The following is an 18,258-nucleotide window of genomic DNA, read 5'->3' as shown; positions in this document are numbered from 1 at the left end:
CTATAGTAACAGTTTTATTTTGGAATAAACACAGTTGTTTCGCCGTATTTTTTTCCCCTAAAACTAAATCCCAAAGTGTGTTGTTAGAGATTGTATTTGCACTTAAATGATTAAATAGCCATATATTTATGTATTTATTTATTTATACATCTATATAATTAAACAATTAAGTCTAGTACAATGCCATGCTTAACTTTAGACTTGTAATAACAAACCGGTATTCACTAAAGTTCGTCTGTAAAATATAGTCATGGACCGTATCCTCAATAGCGTACAGAGCCCTACAGGTGTCCCCTATACAGCGTATGACAGTAACAGCGCTCTACGCCCTACTTAGTGCACTAGATTCCAAATAGCGAGCCATTTGGAACTGAGCCTGTGTAATAGCATATGTATCAGTGACGCACGGCTAATATTCGCAGTGCTAAGTGCTAAGAGCGTTTAAATAGTTTGAGGCTAATTGTTCATTAAAACTACATATTTCATTCCTCGTGTAAAATGTTAAATAGAGCAGAAACATGTGGAAACACTACACTGTGTGTGTATTGTGTGTTAGAAGGTGATAATTTCGTTGTTATGGAAACCGAACGGCTAAAGTGCTTGGTTTAACGAGTCGGTTTAATGATTCGATTCTTTTTTGAAGAGACCGAGTCTTCGCGAAGGAGTCGGCTCTTTATGTAAATAGACGATGTTGTAAAGCTATTTTGTTAAATAGAAGGTAGAGTGAGATTTCCTCAAACAGTGTGAGTCAAGGTCAAGTAAATAAGAACCACCATCGCAAATGCTGTCCGTTTAAAACATGGCAACGAGTCGTTTTGAAGCCGAAAGAGTCGGCCCAATGATCTGACTCACTGAATCACTAAAGAATTACAGTTAACAATCCAGTTCATTACACACTCCTTTTCCAGTTTATTATGTAACACCTGACTCATACCTACACCTATTAGTCACACACACACACACACACACACACACACACACACACACACATAGAGCACAGTTACTGACTGTATGCAGTATGACGTTATGCATTTGTCAGCCGCTCTACTCCTAACACCAGTGTGCATGACTATTATTTTGCTTCCGTAAGACACAAATCACTTAAAAATGATGTGCAATTTATTGTCCTTTATTTATTGTTCAGCTATTAATCTGCAACTTTGACTGCAGTACTGATCTTTTCCAGTGGATCTGACGCAGGTCACAGGTTTTTGGCATTTCTCTTGAGAAGTGTAGGAACTCGAGTAGTGAGTGGGGAACTGAAGAAAAGTAGGACTATAGGATTGAGTACTGTAGGATTGATCTGAGGAATCATTTAAGCCAATTGTTTGGATTTGTTGCTTCAGTGGTTTCTCCGTAACATGAGAAGCTGCGTATTTTTGATCTTTTTAACTTTAAGAGAGAAAACAGAGAGGCTGGAGAGAGAACATCTGTTTATAGCTGCTATAATGTAAGTGAGAACAGGAACTAGGTTGACTAGCAGACATTCCACAACATTAAGAACAGATATGACGTTGTTTGTATCGTTGGCAATTTCCTGTGGTATAAGAGTAATAAAACACTTGGGATCATGCTGTTATAGGCAAGTAATCAACTTCATCATGCAGTGCCGATGTTGATTATTTTCCTGTAACAGCGTGGCAGAGTGATTTACTCATCTCGAAATAATTGTATCAGCACAGTGATACAGATCACACAGCATTTCATTTGTGATGGATTTGAATGTTTTACAGCCTCTGAAGGAGATTCTTCCTCCAACAACTCTTAAAGTGGGACTGTGTGTCTTCGTGCTGAACTGAGAGAGTAAGACATGATGATGTTTACAGTGTAATATGGAATAAAAATCACCTGGGCTTTTTCCAGTCTTTGACTGTCTGGTTTGGGTGAGTGTATGCCCATGATGCCTCAGATTGTTGTTATTCACAGCGCTCTTTGTAAACTCTAGAGACTGTTGTGTGTGAAAATCCCAGGAGTATCTGAAATACTCAAACCAGCCATCTGGCACTAACAACCATGCCACGGTTAAAGTCACAGAGATCACACTTTTTCCCTATTCTGATGTTTGTGTGAACATTAACTGAAGGTCTTGACCTGTATCTGCATGATTTTATGCATTGTGTTTCTGCCACCTGATTGGATGATTAGATAACTGCATAATAAAGTGGAAGGTGAGTGTACCTGTAGCCAACGTGTAATACAGATTTATACAGGTCATTGTCTCTGGTAGCGTTGTGGGAGCGCATCTGCGTTCACAGTGGTTGTTTGTTTATACAAATCTACAGCCTCCTTTCGTACTGGACCGTGTGAATTATGTCACTATCTGGTGTTGGCGATGTTCAGGTTTCTGTTTCACGTGCTGTGTTAGACACACCTGAATTCACCTGTAACATATAGAAGAGGATGTTCTCACTGTTCTGTTCTTCATTTCTTCTTCCACTTTGTTGATGTTTTGATGAAAAACTAATTGAGGTAAGCACAGGGTGTTAAAGGGAAGTGGGAATTACAGACATTTTTAAAATATTTTATAATGTTGTGATGTATGTCTGAGGGAATCAGGCTCAGCATTGTTACTTTATGTATTCCTTATTGCAAGGTGATGCACAGTCAGGAAACAACTGCAGTTCACCCTGTGAAGTCTAAAATCATTTGTGATCATTTGGCCATAGATTTTGTTTTGCTGTATTAAACCAACTTAAATATGTTTTTATCTCTGTATGTATATGTGTCTGATATTATTGTTTTCAACATAACTTTTAAGAATATTTCATTATTTTTATTATTATAAGATACTCTAATGATGTAAGTGCTTCCACAACTCACAAGTAAGAAAAAAACACCTATAAAAAACACATTTTTATTTAATAAATTAAGAAAATAAGCTAAATAAAATGTTTTTTTTTCAATATTTTTTTCAACGCCATAAATGCAAAATATAAACTTGAAAAGTAAAAAACAAGGAATGCTAGTGATCTGTTTACAAATAAATCAGTAAATAAATAAATAAATCAGTCATAGGCGTTTTTTTTTTTTTTTTTCAGTCTGGTCAGTCCTTCCTTTTTTCAGCCTGGTCGAGCCGCCCTTCATCAAGGCAGTTAATTTAGACACGTAAAATATAGTGGGATTTCTTTTAGACAATTCAAAAAAATTAATTTTTTCGAGATTTATAATAAGGTAATTGGAATTCAAAGTCACATGATCAGCCATTAAAATTCATTTTATTATGACCATAATGTACCTTACCCTCAACTATCTGGTCTGGTCTGATGATCTGCCTCTTAAATCGATGAATTCTGCTTAAAATCTACAGCAAATGGATCTCAGACTTGCTCTGAAGAAACTCCTTCTTTCCCTCATGATTATTTTTCCTCATGCATCAGCAGGTGAGTGTGATTTTTCAAAGTTTAATATTTTAATAGATGTGTGTAGTATCTTGTTCGTGTGAATGGTCAGGCAGCAGAGACAGATAAAAGTGCGCTTTATTTGAACTTCATTTCAATCCAAATCACAAAACAGGGAAGTCGTCAAAAAAACAAGCCAGGATCAGGTGATCTGCAAACGGTCTATAGTACGCAAAACCAGGATCAAAGTAAATAAAATTAAATACTGTGAAAAAAACAGAAAAAACACACGGAAACCAAAGGCTCAAAACATCTTAGTTGAGTACTTAGAGCGAGACTTTGTTATGAACATGAGTGGTGTGTGTCATTGCGTAAAGCTGTGTGTCCGGTGAACGTGAAAATGGATGTGGCTGATGGAAAAATAGATCCATTTCAGCCATGTTGTGATGCAGTGGTGAATTCTGGGAATTAGAGTATGATGCTGAGACCAGCACTGATGTGACATGAATTAGCTGAACACATTTAAACTACTGTGAAGAGCTTGTGCTGGTGTAGTTCAACGGACTTGAATTAATATAATTTAGTATCTTAAAAAAAAAACACATCAAATAAATAAACAAGTGTTTTCATTAATTAAGTGCATAAATTTAAGATTTTATCTAGCTTCAATCTGCAATATCCGTGTCTGTTTTCCTTTTTTCACAAGATTTTTTTTTAGATATTTCACATAAAAAACCCTTTGCATATAAACAAACAAATAAAAAAAATACTTCTGCAGATCAACAAATGAATCCTAGTGAACTGTTTATAACTGTGTTATAATCTTAAACTGGACAAATGAAGATTATATGCATGTTATTGTATCTTGAGCACAAATTTGTGCACACGGGTGAAGCACCAACATTACAGCAGCAACGAGGAGGACGTGCAGCCAGTTACACTTGTCTGACATGCTCTAGTTGTTGGAAATAATATAAAATGCACACATTATCCATTTGTCTTTGCTTATTCCAAACATTAAAGATCGTTGTTTGGGGTTAACACAAGAAAACAGGTTTGATCAAAGTTTTCACCCTCTTTACGTTTACATTATAGCAGCTATAATCACCAAAAAAATAACAGAAAACTTCATGATATCAGTGATGATTTTTTTTAGATTATGTGGAGCGTCTACTGTACAAGTCACTGTGAATGAACCGTTATTATAGAAATGATAAGCATATTAATATAAACTAATAATAATAATAATAATAATAATAATAATGTGTTGCAGTAATTCTTTGGTATTGGATGAAGAGGCCAATTGAAAATAAATAGAAATAGGAAAACAAAAGAGTTTTATTAATGTCCACTATCTGGTTTCCTCACCAGTGTCTCCTCTGGCTTGTTCATTAGGGATCTAAATCTAAATCCAGATTTCTAAAAAGCTGCGTTACGTCTAAAATTGAATTACTGAGTAAATAAGTAAAACAATATAATAACCAGTTCATCAGGCGGTTTATTATTTTTTTACAGTCACACACTCTGTGCAGTACCTCTACACTGCCCTCACACCAGGAATAAATCTCACTGCTGTTGGTCTGCTGGATGGAGAGCAGTTTGTGTACTATGACAGCAACATCAGGAAGACGATCCCAAAGACGGAGTGGGTAAAGAAGATCAGCGCTGATGATCCAGATTACTGGAACAGACTGACGCAGCGTATGCAGAGAGATCAGGAGAACCTCAAACAGCTCTTAGATACAGTAATGAAAGACTTTAATCACACTGAAGGTGAGGCTGAACACACTCAGAGCTTCTACTGTTAAACGTCAGTGATGGTTCTTTGGTGAAAGTTGTGAGTTTGAGTCCTTAAAGCTCAACAGATCAGCTCTGTGATTAGATTGTACATGGGTTATCATAGCTTCTACCACAGCGCTGTTGAATTCTGGATTCTGATTGATCAGAAGGTGTTGATGAAGTTTCTGGAACAGCAGCTCTGACAGTAGTGCAGCTGCAAATCACAGGTTTATATTAATGCACTTGTTCTAATGCGTTATTGTTTCTATAGTGACAGCAACAATGAAAAAACAATGAAAAAAGTGTTATTTGTATTTGAACAATTCCTGTGGTATAAGAGGAATAAAACACTTTGGGATGTGCTGTTACAGCAAAATAATCAACTTTGGGTGGTAAGAGTAACTCCACTTCCTCACACCATTCTGACAGTTCATTTCGTTTGTAATTAAAACTTATTTCACTCACAAGCTATTATGCTAACAAGTATGTTCTGTAGTTGAACCTGGTAGCTAAGTGTTCTAGCAAACAAGCTAATGTTAGGCCAACTAATGTGTAAACTGTAGCATGTGAGTGTCTGATCAGTTTACTCATTAAATCATAGGAATGTTTTTTTTTTAGTTAAGAGAACAAATTTGTGACCAAATTTGCTGAGCAAATTAAATGCAATAAAAGTACACTGCATACACACTATGATTTCATTACCCTGATTTGAAAATTTCTCACACACATATTGAATAAACTGTGCACAACTTGGGATGTTCGTGCACAGAAAAAAATATTAAAATAAATCTTCTTTTTTTGTGGTCGTTCTAGTCACTTCTGCTGCAGCTGCCAGTGTTTTACACACCGACATAAACTTCATTTCTGTGCTTTCATTTCATTATAGAGAATGCACAGTGAGCACTTCTAATTCATTCTGACAAAAATAATTTTAATAAATCAGATTAATCCCATGTTGCGCCGCTCGGAAAACGGGGGAATGGTAATATTTAAACTTAAGTTGAATACTGAATACAGCCATAAACTGTTTACAATTTGTTAAAAACGTAACACAGTCCACAGTGTGACGGGTCACGCCTGCTTCTATTAGAAAAGACCAAAAAGTGTGTATGACTTTAAAAACGTAACAGAAAATAGTAAGTAAGTCTCCTGTCTTTAATATGACTGAGAAAGCCACAAAAATGAAAGTAAAGAGATGTAAATTAAATGCAAAGTAAATGTAAATAGAGTATATGACTGATGTAGATAAAACAAAGTGTAAAATGTAGTGTGATGTTTGAATGGAGAGTGTAGAAGGAGATGGAGCTGGGCTGAATCTCATCTCACTCGTGTGTGTGTGTGTGTGTGTGTGTGTGTGTGTGTGTGTGTGTGTGTGTGTGCAGGAGGTCACACACTACAGAGGACGTACGGCTGTGAGCTTGATGATGACGGCACCGCTAGAGGAAACGATCAGATCCGTTATGATGGAGAAGATTTCATCAGCCTGGATCTGAAAACTGGAACCTGGACTGCAGTTAATGATAAAGCTCTGATCACCAAAGAGAAGTGGGAGACTGTAGGACCCGATGCTAATATCCAAAAGAACTACCTAGAGAAAGAGTGTATCGAGTGGTTAAAGAAGTACGTGTCTTACAGCAGAGAGACTGTGAAGAGGAAAGGTAAAGTGTGTGATCTGCTCTGTTACTCTAACACACACCCACAGAAACACAGCAGCAGAAACACACCTACACCTGTGTGGTTCAGTACAGCAGTTGTGAGCAGATGTTGAATCCTGAGAGGTCGGAGAAACCCTTTCTTATTAAACTACAGATTTACAGTGAAAGCTGACTTACTCTGTGCTGTTTAACAGGTGGAGGATTAAGTGGATTGCAGACTGCGATCATCACTGTTTCAGTCGTGGCTTTTTTTGCTCTCCTTGCTGGACTTATCATCTGTAAAAAATGCAAATCTGGTGAGAGGGAGGACTACATTTGACACTAATGTAAGGTTCAGGAGGCAAAAAGTCATTAATAACAAAGTATATTTTTATATTTTACTAATTTTAAGGCTCACAAACTCATACTGTGAAAAAACCACCAGTTCCACTTCAGCATCAGTGCATCTGATTGTCTTTCTGGGTTTTTTTGGTGCCAGGTCACGAAGGCTACATTGCACGAGCAGACATCTTAGAGTTATAGCGACGACTAAACTGCAAACTGAGAGCAGAACACACAAAGACTAACACGCTGCACTGCTGTTCATTCAGAGCAAGCAAAGGATAAGGATCAGATGCTCGAGCTGCATTCTCTCTCTCCACCATGAACCAAAAACAATTTAAAGTAAGACTATGTAAATCTAGGCAGGAAAAGAAAATATTTTATTGTATGTGCCTAGTTTTATCTGTTTTGAGTGATTTGAAGCTGCAAACTGCATTCTCTCTCTCTCTCTCTCTCTCTCTCTCATTTATACATGTGTATTTGAAGGTTGCTGCATTTGAATATTATTCTAATAATGTTTAAATAACAGAGTCAAGTTAGTTATTATAAGACATTTTTAAAGTTTTTTAACATGTTTATATTTACTGATTAAAGCAATTTTTTTTTAAAAAAACGTTGTGTTTTAAGCTGTTAAGCTGTTAATAACATCTGTTCAGGGAGAAATTATTTTATTTGGACTTTCACATGTGTGAATTTGTTCTTAAATATTTTTTCATTTAAAAAGATTTTACACATTTCACTTTTATGCATGAAAATGTATAAATATTATTCAAATAATGCCTTGAAAATTTCAAATTGTTATAAGTAAATAAAGAGTCAAGTTAGTTATTATAGGACACCTTTTTAATATTTTTGTCTTTTTGTTTATTTATTTGGCCATTTCACACATTTAGATTGTATCACTTACTGGCAGTTTTCCTTATACCACAGCACTGTTGCATTCTTCATTCTGATTGGTCAGAAGGTGTTGATTAATTTTCTATAACAGCAGGTCTGACAATGGTGCAGCTGCAAATCACACTCTTTCTAATACATTATTGTTTCTATAGTAACATTTCATTCACAGGGATTTGTATGGTGGATGCTCCACATAAACAAAAACAACATTCTGTTATTTAACAAAGAAAAATGTATAACCATCAATATGGTGAAGGTTTCAGTGAGGATACGGTTATGGAACTGTTAGTGACAGTGCTTTGTAGAATAATGAAAGCAGAATAATTTAATTCAATTTTAGCGCTTTTTACATTAGACACTGTACCAAAGCAGTGGGAGGAAATACTTTAAGAGCATCATGATGAATCTAATGAAAATAATGTGAATTAGATATAAGAATAAAGGCACCATTTCAGACAATGGAGAGAATCGTAAATTGAGCCAATAGCTAGTCTTTGATCTGCTGTGCTTGCAATTGTGATAAATATATCAAAAGTGTTATGATAAAATGGTAGGTAATGAAAGGCAGTATGGTGTGCAATGCCCAGAAACCGATTAGGGAGCAGAGATCGGCAGTCATGAATACTTCACCCTTACATGCTTATTTTAAAGACTGAGAACTTCAAAATGGCTAAGAAATACTGTGCATAAACAGTAGTAGTGTGCATAAACTTGTAGTTAGTTTTCAAGTGTCCCCCATTTCATTATATTTACCTTCACAATAAGGTGTGACAGTTCCATATCTGTCACATCACATTTAGACACCTGTATATTGACAGAATCACCAGAGCAGAGATATCTGAAGCACCACTCATTCATAAAGGCTAGTGGAGGTCCACCTTGTGCCAAGCTAGCTGCCATAATTTCAGAATATCTTTGCCATAAATATTGAAATATAAAAGCACTGAATGGTCTTGCGCCGCAGTACCGGAGCGAACTTTTGGTCTTTTATGATCCGCCATGCCTACTTAGATCAAAAGGCGCAGGCTATTTGTTGGTACCTTGAATAGTGAAGGCTACACCAGGGGGTAGAGCTTTCTCTTACAAAGCCCCACAGTTATGGAACAGCCTTCCACTTAGTGTTTGGGGCTCAGACACAGTCTCAGTGTTTAAGTCTAGGCTGAAAGCATGTTTGTTTAGCCAAGCCTTTTGTGAATAGTTTTTCTTGGGTACAGGGGCAGGTCTGGAGGGTTCACAGGCATAGAGTGTTGTGGTGAACTGAGATGTCTGGATGCTGTCGCCCCACCACTCTCACGCATTCACTCATGTTTGTTGATGGCGGAAAGGCTGGCCACTTTATGTCCCAGGACGCCCTCATGTCCGTGTTACCTTCTGGCTCTCCCTTTTAGTTATGCTGTTATAGCTAGCACTCTGCACACAAAGTACATTGTCCTTAACCATTACGTGACAACTAGCATACCTAATAATCTCTCTCTCCCCCCCCCCCCCTCCCCCCTCTCTTTGTCGAGCTACACATGCTCCTACTCCTGAGATAGTGATCCTGACTCCTTCTGCTCTCAGAACCTGCCTGATCCATCCTGATGCCCTACTTCTGGTTGGAGTTCTCATCTCTATGAAACCACACACTGCTTCTGAGGACGGCCTCCAACACGGACAGCCCAAAGATACAGGAGATTACTGTGGATGGTACCACTTAGAAACCAGGAAGATTACTCTGGACTGCAATTGATACAAACAGCTTTGCAGTCAAGTCTCCATCAATGAACAGTGGATAACTTCACCAAATAGACTTCATGTGCTTCAATGCTGCCCACTGTATCTATCTGAGTCAGGAGGGATGACAACCAAGTTGTGCTGACCACCCCACATAGAAGAGAAAATGAATGAATGTTTCCCAAATCCAGTCAGTATAAATCGTTCACCTGTTAATGAAAAGAACCTAACCCTGCGCTTCTTCCACTTTCTGGTCTCAGGTCTACAGAGATACATACAGAAAAAAAACCCAACAACAATAACACAGCACACCCACTCTGTTTAAACTGATGACATTCCTGAATACTGAATTTCGATTGGTCTACATGCATTTGGGGTGCTTACGTCACTGAAGAAAAAAGAAACATTCTACCCAGTGCTGTCAGACTGGAGATGTACGCGGGGCAGCAAATGTTTATAACGTTACTAGGATGAAAAATATTAAAAGTGTTCTTTACACTACTACCTCTCCTGTTCGCTGGCACTATTTACACTGGCTTATCCGCAGCAGTAACTGGCCCGACCAGATGAAGATCTTATTCTTATTTATATCTTACTTTCTTCACACAACTGCAGGTAAGGTCGAGTATTTGTTTACGAGGATGAAGTTGGTTTCTTATTCGGATTTTCCGTGCCATCAGAAAAGATCCAGGACCTGATATCTCGCGCCTGTAGATGCGCCCGGAATAACATTAACTTGACGTACAATTCAGTGAACGCTGTGCATAGAAGAGGGAATAGTTTTTTTCGTATTCCAATTTTAAAAAATTACAATTGCATATGAAAATATGTTGTACTGACTAAATACGAACTTTGAAACATTTTTACCGTAGGGATTATAATAGACCTGTGAACTTGTTCTGATGGGAAGATCGGATTATTTTACTGACTTGGATCTTTGAATCTCGTTCAGCAAAATGAACAAATCTTTATTCATGTTTTGAGCAGAATTAAATTAAAATGTTACATTTTCAATAACCAAATTCCCCCAACACGTCTAATTACGCAAACGTTGATCATATTCCAGGTAAGGAAAAAAAAAGATAATGCAGTCTAGGACAAATTATGAGAAACAGAAATGATTAATTCACAACTCAACTGTACAGAAGTATTTTCCGGACAAATTTCAAAAGCAATTGCAATTACGTTTCCTATTTGTGGACGCATATATTGTGACATAATTCAAATGCAAAAGCAAATGGCGTATTACAGTTTGCATTTTCGTTTACACGAATGTATAATGTCTGCCAAATTTCAGATGGAAAACCAAAGTCCATTTGCAATTGCATTTCCCACGTCTTACGAGTTGTGACCCTGTCATATCAAAACAGCAATAGCAATTACCCCTTTTGTTATTTCACTTCCTCCTTGCAGTTCCCTTTTGGATTTGCATATCCGATGCCTTGCACAGAAACCTGTCAATCAGTATTGGAGGTGGGACTATACCTTGGGGCATGTTTGTATTTGGAAGTGATGTCAGTCACAGTTGACAGCCAAGAAGTAATGATGGGAATTCTGGCTCTTTCTACTGAAATTGTGTAATGTTCATGTTTCTTGAAAAAGAGCCATCTCTTTCGGCTCCCAAATGGGTCTTCATTTAATACCACTTCTGGCTTTTATAATTCAGTCAAATTTAGTGGTGTTTTGACCTATGATTGGTATGAGAGCACATATATCACTTAAAGCATTCAATGTAATTATACTAAACCTTATATTTTCCAGAACGCCATAATTTTACATTATGTTTGGTATAAAATCCTTAAGTAATGTAAAAACATTAAACACTATTACACATGTATTGAACGTTTTATTTATATTGAACTATCCAAAACGCAAACCATTCCAAACAAATCACACTCGAAACAGAACATGGTATGTTATATAAGAAATAGAAAATACAAGGGATGTACAATTCTAATATGCCTGTGAAGGTTGGTAGTAGACCCTGCTTGATATGATATTTTTACCTTACATATTCTACCTAAGTTCACCTCCTGAGTGCCTGCTCCGGTTCAAGTATAAGAAATTAAAAAAAAGCTAAAATTTGAGACCAGAAACACGTTGTAACTGTAAGAGTAAAAAACCTAACTACCGCTTGTTTGTAAGGAAGGTTGGGAATTATGAACTAATTTCTCTATCCAATACAGAATTTTTGCAGCTGTCACGTGACAAATCAACGATAGACTTGGAGCAGAAGACTCAGGAGGTGAACTCATCAGGAGACGCCGACCAATATGGTGGCAAGAGCAGACAAATTTGTTCTACTACCTGAGCTTACATTCAGTTACTTACAAAATTTAATTTAGGGCACAAATCACAGTTGTATTGTGATGTATTTAACTTTTAGGACAGACTTAAAGTATATTATTTATTCTGGGACAAGCTTAACATTTGAACAGAAGACACAGAAACTTTATCGGCAAAAGGGAAAGAAAAAAAAACAACAACCAGTATGGACTGGCCAGCTCCAATGGACACCGATGCCCTGAAAATGAAAGAGAAAAGACTCATCAGACAGCCACATTCCTACACATGTTCAGCCAAAAAGGGGGATGAGTGTGACTCGTCTACAAATACTCCATCCAAAAGATTACCACCGCTAAAGAAGCAAACACGTGGTGATGCTATGGAAGAGTTAACGCTAACTCAGGTACAGCAAAGCATCATTAAAATTATCAGGCAGACTTCAAGACCAGTGACCAGTGATGGTCTTTGTGGGAATACAAATTTTAAGAGCAATTCTTTCTCGACATGTATAGTTTCTGCCAGTCTTGTTCCTTTCTTTATGTCAAATGAACCAGGATACTGTAACTATCACCTTTTTGTAATTGATAATTCGTGGTGCTCCTTTCATATCCTTTGAACTGGGGACCATTGTTCGTGTTCCTCAATACCTGAATGTACCCCCATAGGTGTGGTGTGGACCACCCTAGTGCTTTGCCTCCATCTCTAGGCACTGCCCCCAAATGTATATAATCTACAATGCATCACTGCCTTAGTCAGATTTGATGACTGCAGTGACCGACCAGTGCGTTCTCAATAAAGAATCCTGCTGAAGAGAATCCAAGTCTCCTGGTCTTCACTGAAAAAGTTTCCAACATCTTGAAACCAAGACCAGTGATGATAAGATTTGTCTCCAGAACAGCATGGGATCTTACATGGAAAGGAGTGGAGGGAAAGGACTTCCTAAAGAAAAACAAGATGTACTTCAAAGAAGATCTTGCAACAAAAGATAGAGCACCACGCAATCTCTTGTGACCAGCGGTTGACAAAGCAAGAAAAGAGGGCAAAGGCCCTTCTTTGTTGGAAATAAGGCAATTATAGATGGTACAGAACTTAAAACGTAATTTGCCTACTCCACTAATGAAGGGCTTTGACCTTCAGGCAAAACAGGTATAACAGAAACTTGCTCTGGACATTTAAAGTCTGTTTATTGCACTAAAAACGAGTTGTTAAGGTTGCTATAGAGGCCATTGACACAGGACGTTCTTCCCTTTGCTGGTTTTGTGACAGTGCTGTTTTATAAATTGGTTAGTGACTTTATAGTGACTGGGCTACGAGACTGTTAGAGTAAGATTACCCTATATACCCTCTCAACACCAACTTAACACTTACTCTATTTTATTTATTGTTCACTAAATTGTTCTAAGGTTTTTCAAATTAATGTCAATTAAAATTTTTCTGTTAATGCCGGGGGTATACGGGACATGGTAAAGAGAAAATTGGCTATTTACTATGGAAAACTTATATTGAAAAAGAAAAAAGAAAATGAAAACAATATAGTGAAAATAATTAGTGAAATAATGTACATTACATCTAAAAGTAGTCAAAACATTTCTAATAACGATTTAATAAAAAAATTACATTGCAAAACCAATTAGATGGAATTTATGAAGAGATGGCTAAGGGTGCCTTCGTTAGATCAAGACAAAAATGGATGGAAGCAGGTGAAAAAAATACTAAATATTTTTAAAAAGAAATAGGGGAATATCTTCTATAAATAAATTAATAATAAATGGTATTCCTAATGAGAATTCTGAAGATTTATCTAAATTTGTTTTATTGTAAGTTATATAACTCAGTCAACCAATCTCCGAATATAGATAATTTTCTTAGGAATGTGTCAAACTATCAATACGATAACTACAGATTTTAAAAGTTCATGTGACAAAGATTTAAAAATTCAGGAAGTTTTAGATAGTATAAATATTCTTAAAAGCAACAAGTCTCCAGGTAATGACGGACTTGACTGGAGTTTTATAAAACATCTGTCGTGAGATGTATAGACTTGTATTAATCTTGTATGATTTAATAAAACTTGTTTTAAAAAGGTGAACTAATCATTTCTGTTTCCTGTACAGTGCCTATGCAGCTGTCACGTGACAATGGAACGAAATGATGTTGTGCATGCGCGGGTAACACAAAATGAACTAATGACTCTCTGAGACAACTCGTTCTCAAGTCATATAAAAGATTAGTTCAAAATGAACGAATTGTTCATGAGTGACCCATCACTATGAACTTGCATTTGAGACTATCGCACACAGACGAACTGCACTTTCTGCTTAATTCTCATGCCATAATCTGAAAAAGTGCAATTTGCCTGTATTCGATAGTCTCAAATGCCAAGTGCACAGGTCTATAATAATTCCTATTTTATAATAATTCCTATTATTCCTGTTTCTTCCTATTGAGTATGTATACACCAATTCACTCACAGTCCTTTAACGAAAGCATGACATCAGAATCTCAGCACTGTTTTATTAAAGCCTTGCTCTGTGATTAGTATTTTATCAAAACTAATTTAAATGTTGTTTATTGTATCTACAGATACACTCTATCTGCAGTACCTCCACACTGCAGTCACACCCGGACACTCTGGTTTCTCAGAGTTCACTGCTGTTGGTCTGCTGAATGGAGAGCAGTTTATGTTCTACAGCAGCAGTAACAGGTTGCTGATCCCAAAGGATTGGATAAAGAAGATTGATGATGAAACTTATTGGAAAAGTGAGACACAGGAAATGCAGGGCCATCAAGATGACTTTATCAGGAAATTCAAAACAGTTTTGACATATTTTAATCACAGTAAAGGTAAACGATGAACACATTTTCCCCCCCTGTTAAATGGCATTGGTTGTTAATGTTAAAATGCTTGAGTTTAGATTTTGAGTTTAAGTTCAACAACTGCCAGAAATACACTCAATTTTTTTTTGTTAAGCAGCTTTTAAATGAACAATCGCAAATGGCAGCACGGTGATATCGGAGTAGAACACATGCATTTTACATTTGTATTTTCTGTAGTGCAGTGTCATTCACTGAAAGATGTTTGAAAGTTGTAAAGATGCTTGATTTTGGTACATTCTTAAAAAGAAATAAATAATGCACTGGTGAGCTTAGGGACACCAAAAGGCCCAGAAGACCACAGAAAACTAAACTCTTCAGTTGCAAAAAATAAAAATAAAAAAAAAAGATGCTGTGCATCAGGCAATCAGATTTAGTAGGAAAGCATCCAAAGACATTAAAACAATAATCCAGTTTTAGCAATAATGGCATAGAAAATGCTAAACCATCTGCCTTTCACAAAATTCTTACAATTTTACAAATGTACTAGTTAATCAACTAGTTAAACCAACATAAAAAGAAATTTTGGAATGTTTGTTTAAAGACTACAGACAGGTCCATAAGTGTTTGGACATTGACACAATTTTGGTAATTTTACCTCTGTATACCACCAAAATGGATTTGAAATGAAGCAGTCAAGATGTGATTGAAGTGTAGACTTTCAGCTTTAATTCAAGGGGTTTAACAAAAATATTTGTCATGAAAACCGGAGGAAACAGGCCACACATGTCCATTAAAGTGCAATCAAGTGTCAGTCAAGTGTCCAATTACTTTTGAGCCTGTGAAAATGGAGGGACTCTGCAAAAAATGGCTGTAATTCCTAAACGGTTAATGCAGTATTTTTGTTATTGAATTTCTAACAACCAGTAGTCACTACTAGAACTTTTTCTTATTATGTAAAATGCAGAATTCTCACAAAATGAGAATTCTCACCCTGCATGTGTCACTATACAGCATACAAAGGCTAACAAATTTTATTAAAATCAACACTATACAATGTGTTTATTATTTTTAGGTATGCCTAAATATGTGTCCTGTGTTTGCATATGGTATTTGTCTCAACCCAACCACAATTAATTAACAATCTGTTTCTTGCAATGTAAGCAAATAAGATCCAGCATCCATGGAAAACGATTGTGGTCAGCTAAAATAATTGTGGACATCAGACTCAGTATGTAAGGTCAGAACAAAATGAATAGATTTTATTTCCTGTGTGTAATCTGTTTGTCTGTCTGCCTGCCTGTCTGTCTCTTTAGGAGTTCATACACTACAGAGGATGTTTGGCTGTGAGCTTGATGATGACGGCACCACTAGAGGATACGATCAGTATGGTTATGATGGAGAAGATTTCATCAGTCTGAATCTGAAAACTGCAACCTGGACTGCAGCTAAACCTCAAGCTGAGATCTTTATAAACAACTGGGATTCTAGAGGACAAGAGGCTAAATACTGGAAGGACTTCCTGCAGCATGAGTGTATCCATTCATTAAAGAAGTATATGTCTTATGGCAGAGAGACTCTGAACAGAAAAGGTGTGTGATCTGCTCTGTTACTGTAACACACACAATGATACTATACACACTAATAACACACTCTTTCACTACAGCATGCACACTCTCTGATCATTAAACACTGACCAGGAAAGAGTGTTTAACATCTGAACCTGATTCCTTTTCAGTGTTACACATTAACATTATTCATCAAATATAGTTTCCATAACAACCAGAAGTGTACAGGATAAATACTACATTCAATAACATTTACACCTCCATCTTAATAACCCTCTACATCACACAACATTTTTCATTATTTATTTATATTTTTACAAAGGTAAACTCTCTTTTACATCCTTATACCCAGAAAATGTGGATCACATAACAAATAACTTTTAATTTCACTGTTTAGAGGAAAAATCATGTGACGCACCTCCAACAAAATTTAACTGCATGTAAAATAGTTTTTCTTCACATTTATAAATGAATAAATCTCACAGAGGGGTTTTAATATTTATGCCTCTGTGTGTCTCTGCAGTTCGTCCCGAGGCGTCAGTGCTCCAGAAACACTCTCCTTCTGCAGAGGTGGTGTGTCATGCTACAGGTTTCTTCCCCAAAGCAGTGGTGATCTCCTGGCAGAAGGACGGAGAGGAGGTGCATGAGAACGTGGAGCTCAGAGAGACGTTACCCAACCAGGATGGAAGCTTCCAGAAGAGAAGCATTCTGACAGTTCCAGCTGAGGAGCTGCAGAAACACACCTACACCTGCGTGATTCAGCACAGCAGCTTGGAGAAGGAGTTAGTGCTGCCTGTGAGAGGTCGGAGAAACACTTTCCTCTAAAACTCCAGATTTACAGTGAAAGCTGATTTATTGCTGCAGCAGATAATAAAGACTCTGTGCTGATTTAACAGATGGAGGATCAGATGGAGGATCAGATGAAGTGTCAGGTGGAGGATCAGATGGAGGATCAGATGGAGCACCGATTGCTGTCATCGTTGCTGTAGTCGCGGCTCTCGTTGCTCTCGTTGCTGTTGTTGCTGGAATTGTGGTCTGGAAGAAGAAGAACTCTGGTGAGAGGAGGAAGGAGGCAGATGTGAAGTTTTCAGAGAACAGATTTAGAGACACTTGGATTTTAGACTAGACACCAATCTGATACTGACACACTGCCTTGTAAAGTTTAATTCATTCTTATGTAGGTCAAATACAGTACACAGTTTTTATAAGAACCTTTTATTCTGTCCCTCATCTGTCTTTCAGACTTTAAACCTGTTCCACCAAACTCCATGAGCTGTAAGTGAGCCTTTGATTCTGTAATGATATTTAAAAATAATGAATTGTTTAGTATCAGTGTTTAGTCCAAATTTTAACTCTGAATGATTTGAATGTTTTACAGCCTCTGAAGAAGATTCTTCCTCTGATGACAGAATGATTGCCTGTCTTCCTGCAGAACCACGTAAGACATGATGATGTTTACAGTGTAATATGGAATAAAAATGTGTGTGTGGAGTGAAAATCCAGCAGAAAAGCCTGTGCTAACATTAAACCTCAGCTCAGAGCTGATCCTGTTTCTTTCTGTGTGTTTTTCTAGGAGAGAGGAGGAGGAGGAGGAGGAGGAGATGGAGACAAATTTAAAACTTTAGTACAGTTTTCATTTTAAACTGTTCTAACCTACCCCAACAGGGATTTCAGATGGATAGTACCATTTTTTAAGCTATGCTAATAATGAATACGCTCATTGCTTTGTTATCCTCCACCTATATTTTGTGCCCAAAAAATATCATTGAGCTCAGCAGGAAAAATGCAGTATGGTTTGATGTCCTTTTTATGACCTCTATTTGAAATTGAAGAATATATACTCCTGTGTGTCCTGAGACTGACTGTGTCCATTGATGCATCTGTATC

The 18,258-nt window shown here is 37.0% G+C and overlaps 2 protein-coding genes across 4 annotated transcripts in view; both read left to right on the top strand.

Annotated features, from left to right (window-relative positions):
• LOC113542373 (class I histocompatibility antigen, F10 alpha chain-like) overlaps positions 1-7,691 on the top strand; it is a 23,646-nt gene extending 15,955 nt beyond the window's left edge. The window contains exons 1-6 of one of the 3 annotated variants that reach the window (XM_034299296.2): positions 1-2,469; positions 3,308-3,380; positions 4,854-5,111; positions 6,500-6,775; positions 6,967-7,068; positions 7,251-7,691. The exon at positions 1-2,469 is cut by the window's left edge and continues 246 nt beyond it. In XM_034299296.2, coding sequence (XP_034155187.2) covers positions 3,311-3,380; positions 4,854-5,111; positions 6,500-6,775; positions 6,967-7,068; positions 7,251-7,294 — 750 coding nt within the window. In that variant the 5' untranslated portion in view covers positions 1-2,469; positions 3,308-3,310 and the 3' untranslated portion in view covers positions 7,295-7,691. Of the gene's footprint in view, positions 2,470-3,307; positions 3,381-4,853; positions 5,112-6,499; positions 6,776-6,966; positions 7,099-7,250 lie in introns of those variants that run through there. The other 2 variants (XM_053229130.1, XR_003404300.3) reach the window with 2 other exon arrangements.
• Positions 7,692-12,194: 4,503 nt separating this feature from the next.
• Positions 12,195-18,003, top strand: LOC113524993 (popy Class I histocompatibility antigen, A-1 alpha chain-like). The gene is made up of 7 exons (XM_053229243.1): positions 12,195-12,392; positions 16,083-16,395; positions 16,859-17,173; positions 17,268-17,426; positions 17,614-17,646; positions 17,750-17,809; positions 17,945-18,003. Exons 1-7 carry the CDS (start codon positions 12,195-12,197, stop codon positions 17,986-17,988), a joined length of 1,122 nt encoding a protein of 373 aa, XP_053085218.1. The 3' UTR covers positions 17,989-18,003.
• The last annotated feature ends 255 nt before the right edge of the window (positions 18,004-18,258 follow it).

This window comes from Pangasianodon hypophthalmus, chromosome 24, assembly GCF_027358585.1.
Source record: "Pangasianodon hypophthalmus isolate fPanHyp1 chromosome 24, fPanHyp1.pri, whole genome shotgun sequence".
NCBI lineage: Eukaryota > Metazoa > Chordata > Actinopteri > Siluriformes > Pangasiidae > Pangasianodon > Pangasianodon hypophthalmus.
The sequence above is the reverse complement of the archived record's forward strand: the minus strand, read 5'-3'. Positions and strand labels throughout refer to the sequence as shown.

Coding starts and splice junctions, on each gene's coding strand:
- LOC113524993 (XM_053229243.1), top strand. CDS start 12,195: ATGGACTGGCCAGCTCCAATGGACACCGATGCCCTGAAAATGAAAGAG. Junction 17,174..17,267: donor GTTAGTGCTGCCTGTGAGAG/GTCGGAGAAACA, acceptor CTGATTTAACAG/ATGGAGGATCAGATGGAGGA. Junction 17,427..17,613: donor CTGGAAGAAGAAGAACTCTG/GTGAGAGGAGGA, acceptor TCTGTCTTTCAG/ACTTTAAACCTGTTCCACCA.